A 16,486-nucleotide genomic window follows, 5' to 3' on the forward strand; every position below is an offset into this window, starting at 1 on the left:
TCTGATGACATCAGTAAGTAGCCTACTGGCCCCTTCTACTATCTTCATATTTATTATTAATACATTACAAACAGATGTAAGTCCACTGTGTGAATAGACTCAGAGTGTTGTATTAGCATATGTTCAGTATTTCTATAGAGAATATTACCAATATTCAAATCCCCCACTTCTATATTACACTACTTATAGCAACATATTTTGACACTTTGTTATATCGTATTTACCGCAAAGTAGCACCTCTCGTTGTCGTTTGGAAGCACACAGACAGAGCACCGGCCTGGCTGTAACACCACTAGCATCACTTCACCTCTCCACGTTTCCAAGTAGCTGCCAGTGGAGAGCCACATCCTCTACTCTCGCTCATTGGTGACACGAGACGCCCATCACGCGGAGTCAGCACCGGGGCATTCCCTTTCCGCATGCTCTGTCGGAAATGGACGACTTTTCCCTTTACTCCATTGGACTGAGCCGCTGTCAGTCGGTTTCCATCACGCGTAACACCGTCCGCCTCTCCGGGTCTCTGTCTGCTGAGACCGCCGTCATATTGGCTGCTAGAAGCAGCAGCGACCACGGTAGAAAAGAAGACCCCCACCATGACGAAGAACGGGTTTTCGCGGCTCCAAAAGAATAATATATATTTTTAAAGATATTTGATTAGTATTTAACGAATTCATTTTAAAATATCGGGATGATACCGTCAAGTTTTCGCGTACCTTCAGTGCTTTCATCTGACACCGTGGTCCGCAAGGGGGATGTATGCCTGACTTCTCTTAATAGCCATTTTTTGCAGACAAAGAGAGCTGTTGAATAGGGCTTTCAAACGGCAAAAGGGTAAGATATGAATTCGAGAAACACACCACTACTTGTCAAGCATGCGACCATTGGCTACTCTGCATATTCAAGCACTACAGCAATGCTTGAATTATTTGTGTATTTTTTGGGGTCGCTTTTTCACAAGCTAAAATGCTAACCTCGCTAGCTGGTTGGTTAGCCGAAGCTAACTAAAACGCTTGAAACTCCCATTCTAGGAAATGCTAACAGTTAGCATTTTTGACAGCTCGTAAGCCTGAACCGCAAGTTAGCGAAGCAGTCTGGATTTAGAGCTAAGATAGTTTTATGTGTGTTTCCAACCAGCATAGGGTAGTTTTGTTTTTTTCCCTCAAAAATATAATCATATTTGACTGAAGTCAAAAAGCAAACATGGCAAATGTGAGCCTAGTTAACGTTATCGTCGCGGCTACATTTAGCGGTGTGTTGGGATTTGCTGTGGATGGTTAACGTGTTAGCAAGTCCGCTAACTTGGCTCAGAGCAGGGAAAAGTGGGGCCTCAAGAAACGTAAAGGCCTTTCTATAAACCAGATATAATAACGTCAGATCGGTCGTGGTGTTGCCTTTTATTGACATTAAACTGGTGCTAATGTCTAAAATATGGCATGCTGTTAAACGTTAGTATAATGAAATGTTACTGTCCACGTCAATCTGTATAAATCAAATTATTACAAAGGCAGTTTGGTATGGTAGGGATGGATTAATGTAACGTTAGTTAACATGAACTCCATAAAGCGTTTGTCTTAAAATCCAAGTTACGGTATATTATTCAGTTCATTTCAATTGACTTACTTAGTTTTCTGCCTGATTTGAAATTGTTTTTAAATGATTACTCAGTGCACATTACTAATAAAGTGCAGAGTAATGATTATAAAAAAACATGGCATTGTCAATGCATAACAATGCAATATTTAGTTGCACAAATATGTATTACTGTGCATATTTGTGCCTCTATCTGAAAGTAAGATTTTTTTCTAACCCAAAATGCATTCTGATGAAGAAAAAAGTGAAAAGTTTGCAGTAACTTGTCTATTTTTAAGTTTTTGCTGCTGTGATTCGAATTATAAGACTAATCTGTAAGACTGTGATTTATCTGTCATTTACATACCCTGTGTTGCTTTCTGCCATCCCACATATCTTTCAGCATGCAAAACGCTGCAAATATCTCATTAACTCTGGTTTGGTCTGAGCAGAGAAGGCGTCCTCTCTTAATCTTGTCTTCTCTACAGCCCTCTCTCAGATCAGTATGATCCCAGGAGAATGGGTGTGTTGGGCTGCCGAACAGCAGAAGTAGCCTAGTTCTGTTTTAAGGCGGTTGTGGACTGGATCACACTTTTTGGTGTGGCCATTGTTATCCATGGCAACAGCATATTTAATCAGAATATTTAATTCTAGGGCAGAAATTGGCAATATGAAATGCATTGGTGTCCTGCTGGAGACAATTTAACTTTCAGGTGGTAACATAACAAAATTGATTTAATCTTGATTATAACATTGACATTTTGGAGTGAAGCACCAAAACAGTACATGCAACCATGTAGGGAACGTATGCGTTTTCAACCATACTGCAATTAAAGTCTGTTTTGGAGTTGTTTCTTGATTTGTAATAATAATGGACTCCAGCCAACGAAGCAGATTAGCTAACCAACACTCTGGAAGTGTATTTAGCCGTTAGTGGTCCTTTTTAGGAATTTCAACATCTAACTTTTAATTGATTAAGCATTAAGAACATTTTTGCCCCGTTTCGCATATCGCAGGCGAGCTCCATGCCCGGTGTGTTCAAAACAGCTGGACGTCACAGAGTGTGCGACCTGATCAAAATGCAGTAAAGCTAACAAAAAGTGACATTAACATTTAATTAAATGTTAAGCGCTACAAAATGCTGCGTTAAAGCCTATTGTGTCAATAGTCAATGAAAGCACCCCTTATATTTTCCGTCATTTTGCGTTTTATTTTTCTTACAAATTACTGGGTAATGAGTTTTGAGACATTTTACATTTTTACTCGTATAGACCAATTTTCATGGTACTTTAAGCCTTTCATTGTGCTCACTTGTAGGGTTAATCGTCTGAATTCTTTCTTTTTATTATCAGTTGACAGTGAAGCCTTAATGCATGTGTGTGTCTAAAGTGGACATCCTCATAGCAGTCTGATAAATACTGTTATTGTGTAATTCTGGTATAATCCAGCTTGTGGTAGCTAAGGATATGCTACTTTATTTGTTGTATTCCTGTTCAGGGACCTCCATTATTGCCTATTTGTAATGGTTTTATTGTTAAACTGTGGGAACTACTTTAGCACCATTTAAGTTTTAGAGACCTTGCCCCCTATTAGCTCTTAGTCTGGGTCACTGGAACTTTTCCTTGTTTGTGTTTTTGAGGCGATTAGCAAACTGAGGGATAAAACACAGCAACCCGGATGGAAAATCCGGCCTATCGAGATGTAGCTGATATAACGTTAGCCTCACAATTCCAGTTCATCTCAGAGGAAAGACAGCAGGGTGTCAGATGCCGGTTTAGATAGATAGTTCAGTGTTTTTATATTCGCAGTTAGGAATCACTTCTTGTGTTGGCAAATGTAGGTTGCGGCTGGTAAGACTTTGTGCTCCAACAATAACTTTGACAAATGAGGGACACTTGTTTGCATGTTTGGCTTTCCAAAATCGAATTGGCTGGACAAAAAAGTACATTTTAAACCATGTTGATCCTTTTAGCAAGAAACCTTCCCTTGCCTGTCTCGGTTAGGCCAAAAATGATTTTATAAAGAGTTGTCAACATTGCACTTACTCTGCAGCGTGTGGTATTGTGGTAGAGATTAACTGCTTTAGTTTTAATTAGGCAGATTGTAGTCATTGTTCTAGTCTAGAATATCAGCACACTTACACATTTGATTAACATTAAATTCCAGTATCAAAATAGTTTGCCAATTTATTGTATTTTCATTGTCTGATTGGTTATTGAATATTGTTTTGCAGCATCTTGAATAGCATTAGCTTGTTCATAATTTACTCTGTTGCCATGACGCGAGGAACTATAATCAGACCCTGTGTTGTTTTACATGTAACACGAATAGAACAATAAAAGGTGTTGCTTACCTTAATGAGGTAAACTGGTGGCAGCTCCTCTTGCATGCATCTAACCAGTTCATGGTGACTGCAGCTTTCACTATTGCTCAGTATCCTACTATTTCATTGACCATGTAGGGGTCGATTATCATAAACATCTTTTCAATTGAGTTATGCCACATGTAAAAGGATTTGCAGAATCAATTATTTCATTTAATTTCAAACCTTTATTTAACCAGATTGGTCCCATTGAGATCATAGATCTCTTTTTCAAGGGAGACCTGCAGCATATAGGTTCCACATGAAACATAAAACAATAAAGGACATCATACATTATATTTACAGGATACATTTACATAGTTATAGACATTTACAAGTACCCATAGTATCAACGAGCATTTCATTTAGCCTTTGATTTGATTTGATTTGATTTGATTGTGCATGCACATTTTTTTACCAATTTTCCTTGTTTTGACAAAGCAATTAATTATAAAAATAAACATAGTTAAATTTAATCTAAATCTAACAAAAAAAGTATTCATTTCGGCTTTATGTTACAGACAGGGGGGGAGGGTTAGGGTAGGCTGAATCTCATCTCTGATTGCATCAGCTATACCAACTACATAGTTATAGTATACAACAGCATTTAAAATATAAGTTCATTCATCTGACATTCATGCAGAAATTGAAAATCGAATTAATAAGCATAATGTAATTAAATCTATTTGCAAAATTGCTCCTGGCCACAGCTTGCAGCACTTTATCAACTGCAGAGTATTTTGGGAGTTAGTTTGCAAGTGTGTGTGTGTGTGGGTGTTGCAGTGATGACATGGGATTCATTTTTTATAGCAGACTTAAAGTTTAAAACATATTTGAAACAATTATTGCAAATTCATTTTATTGATTGTACTTTGTACCAACCTTATTGTTATAACTTGAATTTGCAGCAAACCGATGCTACTACTGTGGGATGGAATCCATCAGGGAAATGATTCTTAACACCGAACAAGTTTTCTCAATTTGTATTTGATTTCTCTTGATTTTATTTGTTAAAGTCTAACATCACTGTGATTAATTTCAAGCCAATGGTGATGAAAATCTGAATTTCTGTACAAGTACTTCTGAGAGCATAAGGAGGACGTCTAAGGAATATGACAATGTGCAACACTTATCGAGGCTTATTATGCAGATGTCCACAGAACATGAGTCATGTAAGATACATTTGTCGTATCAAAAGATGTTATTTTGTGGGCAACGTATCCCATACTTCATAACATGTCAGTCAAGTGGAGCGACGTCATATGTTGTTTTGAGTACAAAGCCAGTCAATGTGGGGAATGACAGTGACGTCATGAGTTTGTTAGTGATAGCCTTGGAACTGCCTTCAGCAATTCCACTTAATCTGCCACGTGCTCAAGACCACTTTGTTTCCTGTGCATCAAAGAACCCCTGTCTGTCAGCGCTGATTGTGCAAAGACATCGTGTCTTTTTGTCAATGTTACGAGACAAACTTGAGGCAGATCAACAAGATGTATGTAAGTCAGATAGCTGCTTTTAGCCCAAAGGCAAAAAAGAAGTGGGAGGGAAAGAGACGGAGGGTCCAAAATCCTTTTGTTGTGTGCCTTTAGTTCATTGAATAGCACAATTAATGCTGACAGGGTTACTGATTCACATTTTCAGTGCATTTTCTTTCAAATACTGTACATTGTGCAGCTTGTGCTGATGGATATAGCCAATGTTTGATTTAATCAGTTACAACTCAAGTGATACATGTCCAAATGCAGTATTGCAACTTATTTAAGGAAGTAATAGCTAAAACTTACATGTTACAAAGTGATTGTTTCTGGATATTTCGCATATTTGCAAGTTATTCAAGTATCTTATCATTTGATGCAGTGATATGGGTTTTTCTAGCATTTGTACCCCAATAAATCCAGAAACAGTGTCTGAGTTAGGGAAAGAAATGCTGCATTTTTTTTTATTCCTCCAGTGTTTTGTGTTCTACAGACCACCTACCTGTGGTGACTTCGCTCCCTATAAAATTAGCAAAATCTGAACGCAGTTTGGTGCTGCTACTTCCAAATCCCTGTCAACATGCTAGTAGAGTGTAGCGGTGTATAAAAGTGTGTGTGCATGTGCGTTATCTGCTTCTGCCACAGGGAACGTTTTTGGTCAGGTCTAGACTGGCTCTGTAATACAGTACATACCAGCAGATCCTGGGTTCATTTATAGCCGTGGCCTTGTGTCCCTGCATGTCTGCCTGGCAACTCCTAACTCTGCTGTTCCAACTACTCAAGCTCACCCACCTCTCAAACACTTTGGCCCCGTTATACACTCACCATGTCAAATTACTAGATACACAGTAGTCTGGGGGATTTAAATGGAGGACATTCTTTAGAACCCTCTGTATTAAATGTTTCGAGTCTTCGTCACCTGTGATTTAATCTGTTCTGTCTCCTGTTATCTCCAGGTCCGAGGGGCTCCTATTGATGAAGAAAGTGGGCAACATGTGGAGCAACCTGAAGAGCAGATGCCAGACACTCTTTCACAACAACAGCTCAGAACCCAGTGAGAGCAGGGTGGAGGCCGATGGCGTCCACTGTGTGGTGGAGCTTGGAGGTAGCTCAGGTGAGGCGGAGGCATCAGGATCCTCCAGCCCATCCCGGAGCCTCCTGCCAGTGCCGATGGTCACAGCAGGACGGCGCCATCACAACTGTGTATCGGACATCCCTCAGATAGTAGAGATTACAATTGACAAGGACTCTGAGGATGTGAGGGGGGGATCAGGTGGTGTTCCCCTGGCCCGAAGAGACTCATATTCCCGTCATGCTCCATGGGGGGGCAAGAAAAAACACTCGTGTTCCACCAAAACCCAGAGCTCTCTGGAGACGGACAGGCGGTCCGGGCGCCTGCGGGGGAGCGGGAGCCGCAGGGACCGGCGCTATGGAGTCAGCTCCATCCAGGAGATGAGCGACTCCGTATCCGGAGGACGTAGTCTGAACGGCCGCTCTCTGCGCCAGCGGCTCAGTGACACCGTCGGGCTGTGCTTACCCCTGCCCGCTCGCAGACGCCCCCGCTCATCTAAGAACCCCGTCACCTCCAAACGTAAGATCCACCTGACGGAGCTCATGCTGGAGACCTGCCCCTTTCCACCGGGCTCCGACCTGGCTCACAAGTGGCACTTGATCAAGCAACACACAGCACCGGTCAGCCCGCATTCCTCCACAGCCCTGCTGGATGCCTTTGACCCCGCCCACCCATCACCTGAGGACGAGGAGGAACGCCTGCGTGAGCGCCGAAGACTTAGCATCGAGGAAGGTGTGGACCCTCCACCTAATGCACAGATCCACACCCTGGAGGCCTCAGTGCCGGGCTCCTCTCTCTACAAACTGGGACCAAAGTTGGCTCCTTGCACCGGAGAGGCCTCTGGGGAGGGACGGGCGTCAGGGGGCTGGCAGCTCTACGGGCAGCTCTACGGGCGCCGGATCATCGGGGGCCTGTGCACAGGTGTTGGGGGCTGTGGTGTCAGCTCAGGACTGTGACTCAGAGGAGGATTCCACCACCCTCTGTCTGCAGGCCAGGAGGCCCAAGCAGAGGCACGCCTCTGGGGACGGTCACCTGAGCCGGCAGCAACCCGGGCCCTGGAAGGTTCACACTCAGATAGACTATATCCACTGCCTGGTGCCGGACCTGATGCAGATCACAGCTCTACCCTGCTACTGGGGCGTGATGGACCGCTACGAGGCCGAGGCGCTGCTGGACGGCCGGCCTGAGGGCACCTTCCTGCTGCGAGACTCCGCCCAGGAGGATTACCTCTTCTCCGTTAGCTTCCGCCGTTACAACCGCTCCCTGCACGCCCGCATCGAGCAGTGGAACCACAACTTCAGCTTCGACGCTCACGACCCTTGTGTTTTCCACTCTTCCACCGTCACAGGACTGCTGGAGCACTACAAGGATCCCAGCGCCTGCATGTTTTTCGAACCGCTGCTTACTGCGCCTCTCCATCGGACCTTTCCCTTCGGCCTGCAGCACCTGGCACGAGCCGCCATCTGCCGCTGGACCACTTACGATGGTATAGGCTCTCTGCCGCTGCCCCCTGCCCTGCAGGACTTTCTCAAGGAGTATCACTATAAACAGAAAGTACGAGTTCGCTGGCTGGAGAGGGAACCGCAACTCAAGGTCAAATAGGGTGGGCTTCTCCATTGCCTGTACACACACACTGCAGGAGGATTACAGAACTTAAAAAATTCTTCATCAGCCAATTAGAGGCTATATTAACATGGCTCTCTGGTGAGGGGTGGGATTGAAATGTAACAAGCTATACAAGATTCATTCTAATCTTTGTTTTAGTTATTACTTACATCACAGAAAATACATATGATTATATTCAGTATAACGCTGTCTGGCAAGCACATGTTTTTGTGTTGAACAGGTTGTTTTGACAGGGAGGGAAGGCACAGATATCAGTGCTTTGTGTCTTTGCTCTCCTGCTTTGTGCTAAATGTCTGCCTGATCCCACAACATCACCCTGCCTGTAGACCTGCCTGCATGCCTCCCTTACTCATCGCAATTTGCTATTTAGGCCCACATGGCTACATTGTAAAGTTCACTTTGTGATTTCTCAATTTTTTTTCTTCCTTAGCTTGTCGAAGCACCTAGCGTAGCACCTTCCCGACAGGGTTTTAAGGTGTGTGTGGGTTGAGAGGGCATCTGGAGATGCGTTTTGATTTATTGCAGTCAGAGCTTGTCCCATGGATGGAGCTTCGTAAGGCACATTCTTTGCCACCTCTTTGCACACAATGAGCATCAGCTAAGCCAGGGGCAGATTCTCAGAGGGTCCATGAGTTCAGGACAGCACATCAGGGAAATGAAGTGCTTTTAAGTACTACAGATTAGTCCTTTGAAAAACAGTACTTCCTCCTAAGGCAGTAATAGTAAATGATGAATCCGTCAACTGTGTCCTATTTAGTCAGCAAGCTGAACTTTATTCCCACTGTGCAGCATTGCTTTCAAAACGAAATATGTTCTCCCATCGGTCCCTTTTAACAATTACCATTGTTACAGTTGTCACATCAGTCTGTTCATTCTTCATTAGCCACAGATGCTTCCGCTCTGAGCGCACAGTTCATTTCATCTTGTATGAAATGAAGCTCTTTGACACTTGTAACACTGTTGCTTTGAACATTTGTTAGAGTAAGGAATACTAACACGTCTTCGCAGGAATTGAAAGCACGTGTGATGAGCTGCAAGTGAGACAAAAAGATGGAGTTTCGATTTTAAAACATGGATGAATTGATCTGCTCAGGCTTGTCTGGGAATACGCTGTCTCATGAGAGGACACCATATTGTCATGCATTGGGGAGAACTTAGCAAGAATCTGCTTGTTGAAATCATAAACACTCACGATTTGATTGCATTACATTTTCCTACTTAATTTATATTTCTTGTATGAAACCATTTAAAATAGTGTTTTTATGAAAAGCACTGCGTCACTAACAGGAAAGAGGTGATGTAGCCTTTAGGACTTAATGTCCCCTACTTTACAACTTTATTAATATATAAGGTTTAGACACTAACAAATCCCCTTATTGCCCAGTCGCATTATAGTCATAGCAATAGCACTAAAGGCTAACACTCGACTCTGGAGAGGTTGGCATTACTCAGAGCTTTAGTTACGTCATCTGAATAATTTTAGTTGTTACTTGGGACAAAAACACTGCTGCTGGCAAGCCGGTCATTTCCGTTTGGTTCTCATTTGGAGGGGAGAATAAGTGTACCCTATGTGCCTTTTTAAGAGAACCCTTTATCTTATTCCATAATCAGTTGCTTTGCAGTCCAACCTGCAGCAGGAGGGACTGAAGAGAACAACAATGAAAAGGTGCATGAGCTCCAAGCTCACTTACTTATGGTGCACGTTCAAGTTTTTGATAACATTTCAGCGGTGCTATGTTGGATAAGCTATGACGGATTATTGAATCGATAACTTGTTCATTAGTTCAATGTGTTTTCACTCGCTAAAGCATGCAGTTTTCTCCCAGTTATCGTAGTATTAGTTTGTTAGTGGGTCCAATGCCAGCCCTACTGTAGCATATTGAAAGATATGAATGTCTAATCTGCAACATCTGGACATACAGATCAGAAGAAAGTGTACGATTTGAGTTAGTTTTGATCCAACCTCTTATGAAAGATGTCAGCAATTAGGTTTAAACTTATTGAGAAATAGTATTTGTTTATTTGTTATACTAAAAACAATACACATCACTTAGTTTAAAAGAAATTGAATTACTTTACGATTTTGCACATGACTTTGGGGGAAGACCAGCAGCCCTTGTGGCATGTTTTTTAACAAATATGATCACAGAATGCCACCAGGTGATGTGTATAAACTCATATGAAAGCTCAAACACACATTGAAATCAGTTCTCAAACTAGTTAATGTTTTAGTTTGTGTGTACGCATCAGCCCATGTTTTAGAGAATTGTAGTTCTCATCAGTGAGGATGAATCACGAACAAATGTTTCCCATGAATATCTGAGCCTGTGACCAAAGCTCTTGCTACACATCTATGTGTAAATAACTAGTCGTATTTCAAACCAGTGAAAGCTAGCTCCACACTACAGTATGTTCGACAGCTTTTATTTATTCAGAACCTGGCCCTGTCGAGCTCACACCTACACACTGAAATTAACGCCAAATAAAAACCTTCCCCCCGCCAAACCATTAACGTGTTTTCACTCGTTAGTCAGGCAGGAAACAAGACACATTTTATGCAGGTGCTAAAAGATAATTGCTGTAGGTTAACATGTCTCATATCTCCCTAACCCATTGTAATGTTCTCCCCTGCATTGTGAACATTTCTTCACGTAAGAGTCCCGATCATTTTCCGTTGCCCTGCACTTTGTTCTCAGAAAGCTTGAATATCGCGTATGTGTTAGGAGTGGCAGGAGTGAGTGTTGAGCGGAGGAGGGGAATAAGGTAGACATTTGCTTGTATGTGCACTTTCTGGATTTTTTAGTATCCACACTGTCGAGTAGAAGAAATGAAAACCCACACACATTAGCTCACTCTCACCTGTCCATCATGCTCCTGCAAAGCAATAACATCCTTTACAGTGACCCGCCCCCCCCTTGCAGGCACTAATCACAGGCTAATTTTACCATGTTAAATTTACCGGGTACTAAAAGGGCCACTCTGTGTTGCCTTATGGCTGCTGTGTGGCTGAGGGAAGCCTTTTTTATTTGTATTATTCTATCCAACTGCTCTCCCTCCATCTGGCCACATCCCTCACATCACTGTGCTGATGTGGAGGGGGGGTCTTTATCAGACCCCATGTTAACATTAAGGAGGAGGAAAGATGGCTTCCTGTTGTGGCTCACAGAGAAGGCTCGGGATTCGCTGAAGTAAATAGCACTTTAATCGTGTAATTGTGTTCTACAGTGCAGTCTGGAAGTGTGCGGACAGTGACACGTTTCATCGTATTGGCTCTTTACTCTGGCATATTGGACCTAAACTAAAAGAAGTTATCCTTAGTGACAACTATATCCACATTGCTGTATAAATGTACCTCTTTCAGAGACTTAAGTCATCATATTTAGTATTTGTCTGCTCTGGTGGTGTTCTGCCAATTATAATCTTCAATTATTGTAACTGATATTGCGATATGATTCATATCAGTGGGAACGCTCATGTTTGCATTGTAGTAGAATATAGTTTGACAGGATTCGGACATTGCAATAGTCCGTATGGAAAATGCGATACAATTCTGATGAATTGTTCAGCCCTACTGCAAGGCTTTTATTCTTCAGTCTTACTTGTTTTGGTAAATATAAAAATATCCTCAGGTGGACTGAAGTCAGGTGACTTGGCAAATCATAGATATTCTGTCTTGGCCCCTTATTGGTCATCTTGTCTGTATGTTAATGATCATTGCTTTACAATACTTTTGGGTGGAGGTTTATACATCCAAGATGGTTATAATCATTCAAACAACACTAAAAGCGCTTTAATCTTTATTTTTAGCTGTCAATTGTAATCCAATATGCTGCACTACAGAGCCCAAACTGAAAATGTCCCAACTGTCCAAATCTCTTATGGACTGCACTGTCTGTGTTTTAGCTGAAAATGGCGAGACTTGTGTGAGTGTTAAGCAAAGAGCCGGCGGTCCTGAGATATTTCACTTTATATTCAGGCATTGTGGCGACGGAGGTGTGTTCTCCACCATGTGTTGTGTGGGGGTGTATCAGTGTAACGGACAGAGCCACGCGGAGGGTTCCAGTGGAGGGAGGACGCAGAGTGGACTGTGAGGGGTGATGACAGTGACTCCTATGAACAAAGCCTCTCTGCCCAAAAAACCCTTTTATTCTCAGGCAGGCCCATTGCAAGGAGAGTCCCAGGACTCTCTCGACCCAGTTTTCCCCATGGGAAATATCTGACATTAACCGTAGCACATGTTTGCCATATAACCCGTAGATTTAGGAGGAGAAAAAAAAACATTGTATGTATGATGAATGATGGAGTAATCTAATAGGTTGAAAATAAGTTTTAATCTTCTGTGGTGCATTAACTGTCTGGAACACAAAACATTTGCACACATATGCTATCACACTTCTTCTGACACCTGCACTACCCCCAGTATAGAGTGGTGTAGTGATGATGTTTTCTGTTAGCCAAACCCGGAAGCTAGCATCACAAGCTCTCTCGACCAAAAGCAATGACATATTTCCATTGCAGAATTTAAGATTTGTGCTAAACACACATTTATGATACTTGCACACTTTGTTCAGCAGGTTAATTTTTACATATTAACAAGACTTGTATTATATTTGAAGTATAAATTCAATCCCTATAATGAAATGGCTTACCTAAGGCTATAAAAAAAACTGGCTGGACATTTGGCCGTGTGTCACAACCGCTAAGCTTAAGGTGGCTACTATTCGTTTAGTCGTCCCGTTTAGCCATTTGTTAGCAGCCACCAAGCATAAAAGCATCAGAAATTCACAAGTGGGGAATTTTATTGACATCGTTGAACAAAATGTGCAAATCTCTTAAGCTTGTGTTAACCACAGACAGAAAAGTTTGAGACGAGGGAACCCAAACATGCTAAAATGCTAACTAATTTCTGAGTTTTAAGACTCCTGCACCACTCTATCCACACCCTCCCACCACCCCACCCCTAAAGCCAGGGATGTGTATAACATGGACCACATTTAGCCAGCACCACCTTTCTGTGTTACTCCCCGCCACCACCCCCCCAAAAAAAGGGAGAGCAAAGACTGGTGTTTACGTGTATATTCTATGTTCTTAAGGAAAAAAGACTAAATTGCCGTGAACTATTTTGACCTTATATTGTCATTAGTATGACACTATTTAGCTGCACTATGAGAGCCTCGATTGTGGCGAGAAACCACTGGGTCTGGTCTGGTTTGAGACGCTAGCTGTCCCACTAAACTACAGCAACACCCCCCGCATGAAGGACTCCTTAACCACCCCCCTTCCTCCACCACCACCTAGGTACGACTCATGGTTTCAGCCCTTAGAGGACAAACAAAACAAAAGATATTTTAAACCTTTTTTTTTTTTTTTCATGTTCCCATATTTTAGAAAGCTGAGTTAAGTGCTATATGCAAACAGAAAAACATGTATGAAAGAATTATTATTTTTCATTATTACTTCTCCCTAATATGCAATGGAGTGTAGTGTAACAATGGTTGCAATCGTCTGTCACTTTAATGCTGTACGTGCACATTGGTTGCTGTGTGGATGTGGGTGCCGAGGCAACAGGACTTGACAATGATGGGAACTAATGGTTGTCACTCCGCAGCACCGCCGTGTTCCCAGACCGCCTTATTCGTTCTGACCAATCACAAGAGCCCTCCTCTAAAGTCCCGGGCCGCAGCCACTGCCACAGGCCGAGCAAGCTGTCGTCAGACGAATATCGCCGTTCCATTTCTTCTTCTGCTTTTCCTTGCTTTTATTTTTCTTTCCTTACCCTTTTTTTTCTTTACTTCTGCTGTCAGGTAGGATTTGGAGCGTGTAAATGGCATAATCATGTTTCACATTTCACTGTCTGTTCCGTGTATCTGCTTCACCATTCAAAGAGAAAAAAAATACAGTTGTTTTCCAGTATAACCTGTTCATTTTAAAGAGCCGTATGATGCGACACTTGTAGCTGTCACTCTTGGTGCTTGGCTTACGCTTCATTGTCTTAATATTCCAAATAAAACTGTTAAGTGTAATCCACACTGGCCCATGATATAATATTGACTTTGGCTTTTCTTTCTTTACTGTGTACTTCTTTTGGTGTCCTAGCAGTGAGTTGGGTGTGATTTGGTTAGAGTTTAGGGTGTGAGTGTGTTTGATTGTTGTGGATCAGTGAAACCAAATCTCATCATACAGTACAAGCAGTTTCTCCTACCAAGTTTCCAACCTGACATCTCCCTTATATCATAAACTGATTGACAACTGGCTGAGAAATCTTAATGCAATAACTTCGGGTGATTTCCAAAAAGCAATATAACTTTATAAAATCAGATATGACACAATGCAATATACTGTTAAAATAATGAGACCTACATCTCACCACTTGGGGTACGAATATTTCCTTATCAGCTTTATGCACTGCCAGTGATTTAAAGACTTAAATATCAACTAGAAGCACTCATTGTTATCACCCTACAAAAACAATTCTAGGATCAAAATCCTCAATTTGAATAAAGTGATTTATCATATTAAATGAGTTTGCCTTTTAAATTAAATAAGTTAACACAAATACACATAGGCAGCAGTCTTATTGAATATGCTGTTATATTGCATCTAGAATGCCACGTTAATTCAGGTATTTGGGGTAAAATCCCCACATCAGTTAAGAACATGTAAAGAATCTTTATAAATAATATTCTTTCTACCCTTTTTTTTTTTTTTGACTGAAGACCAGTTACATTTTGGATCACAGGAGTCAGGCACCGCTGGAATCAAATTCTACAAATAGTATAATACTAAAAACAAGTGGAGCTTAATATTTTGTTCTGTCTAAATAGAAAACCCCGGTTTAAACAAGACGGATTACAATTTGGATTTCAAATTCCAATTGTCAACATTATGAATGAAGCTTCAAACTTTTCATCAGGGCCAGAATTCCTTTGAAAAATGGATGTCCGATGCTAGTTTTTGTACAGTTACAGGTGGTGCAGTATCCTCAGAGTTCTTCCTTACAGTCTCACCCACACCTTGCAGCCGCTGGTTCAGCCTTCCTCCCCCGTGGACAGATGCCCTGCAGCCGCTCTGCCGACAGACACGAGCAAGCTGCCTGGAACTTCACAGTTAAGTATTTGTTCATTTAAAATGAAGTATAAATAGCATGTGGGTTATCGGTTTCAAGTTAGCTACCCAAGGCTTATGAATAATTGACGCTCACACGGGAGGAGGCCGGGTGAGGGTGAGCTACCATGCAGAGGAGTAAACTTTCTGTGGGCTCTTGAGAGGACAAGAAACCAAGAAAACTGTGTAAGGAACTTATATCAACTTTCTATAGCACACTCAAAACTAATTCCCCTGTTAAAGCCTCCCGCACACCATAATAGAAACCAATAAATTGTGGAATCTGAGGATGGATGTGGGTCAGTGACGACAGGAGGAGGATGAAAGTGCAGATGATGAAGTTCTCAGTTTATCAGCAGGCCAAACCCTTCAGATTTCATCTCTGTGTGGCCCTGTCTGAGACGCCTCCTTATCAGCACAGCGTGCCGGCTCCACTGTACACTCGGCTCTATCTCGGGTTGGCACATTGAGCCGCAGTAAGCAGTTGTTGTTGACAGCAGCATCAAAAGAAACAGCGAGGGTGAGAACTATCACACCGCTATCGAGATAAAATGGGTTTTTTTCTGTTGCTCCATGCCAACATTTTTTTATGTCATTTGAAAACGAGTGTTCACACAAAAATACACTGCTTTTAGGTACACTTATTCAACAGACTTAAATATCCCAGTGTGTGGGAAAATGGAAAATGTTTTGGTAAAGTAAAATATTTCATGAATGCTGTAGCTTAGTCATTTTAATGTAATTTACTCACTTTATACATTACACAGGGCCAAGGAACTTTCAAGTATCGTTAGAAATAAGAAATCCTCTTTCAAAATGTCATAAAAAAACTTAAATCCAGCCTTGGAAGATAACTTTTCTTGGATGATTCACTCCACACACACCGCATTGAGTTACAAAGTTGTAAAGCCATTATGTCATTTTTTTTTTATCAGCCCGTAACAAACACCATTATATCCCATATTCCCTAGACCATCCCTGGTCAAACTTTATGACCACAGACTCAAAGTAGTGGACTTGGCCTCTACATGGTGAATCCAACGGAAAGTTCCTTAAACCTGCATTATGTCTAATAGCCAGCAGGGTGGCAGCTCCACCATTTCATTTAAAGTCTTCTTCAAACAACTTGATCTTAATTTTGTACACTATGATTACATCCAGATTAAGTATAAAATAAAGCATAGTATGCTTTAGGTGGCTTTCTTGAGATTGTCGCTACGAAGATGGTGATGGCCAAAATACCAAACTTGAGCTTTCAAAGCGCTAGTCCACACACCA

General features: G+C 41.8%; 1 protein-coding gene across 1 annotated transcript; it reads left to right on the forward strand.

The window, feature by feature from the left end:
• Positions 1-429: 429 nt before the first annotated feature.
• Positions 430-14,153, forward strand: socs5b (suppressor of cytokine signaling 5b). The gene is given in 3 exon segments (XM_034122618.1): positions 430-831; positions 6,363-7,383; positions 7,385-14,153. Coding segments are annotated over 2 exon segments (1,698 nt in total). The 5' UTR covers positions 430-831; positions 6,363-6,381; the 3' UTR covers positions 8,081-14,153.
• The last annotated feature ends 2,333 nt before the right edge of the window (positions 14,154-16,486 follow it).

The sequence above is a fragment of the Trematomus bernacchii genome, unplaced genomic scaffold, assembly GCF_902827165.1.
Source record: "Trematomus bernacchii unplaced genomic scaffold, fTreBer1.1, whole genome shotgun sequence".
NCBI classification, from domain to species: Eukaryota; Metazoa; Chordata; class Actinopteri; order Perciformes; family Nototheniidae; genus Trematomus; species Trematomus bernacchii.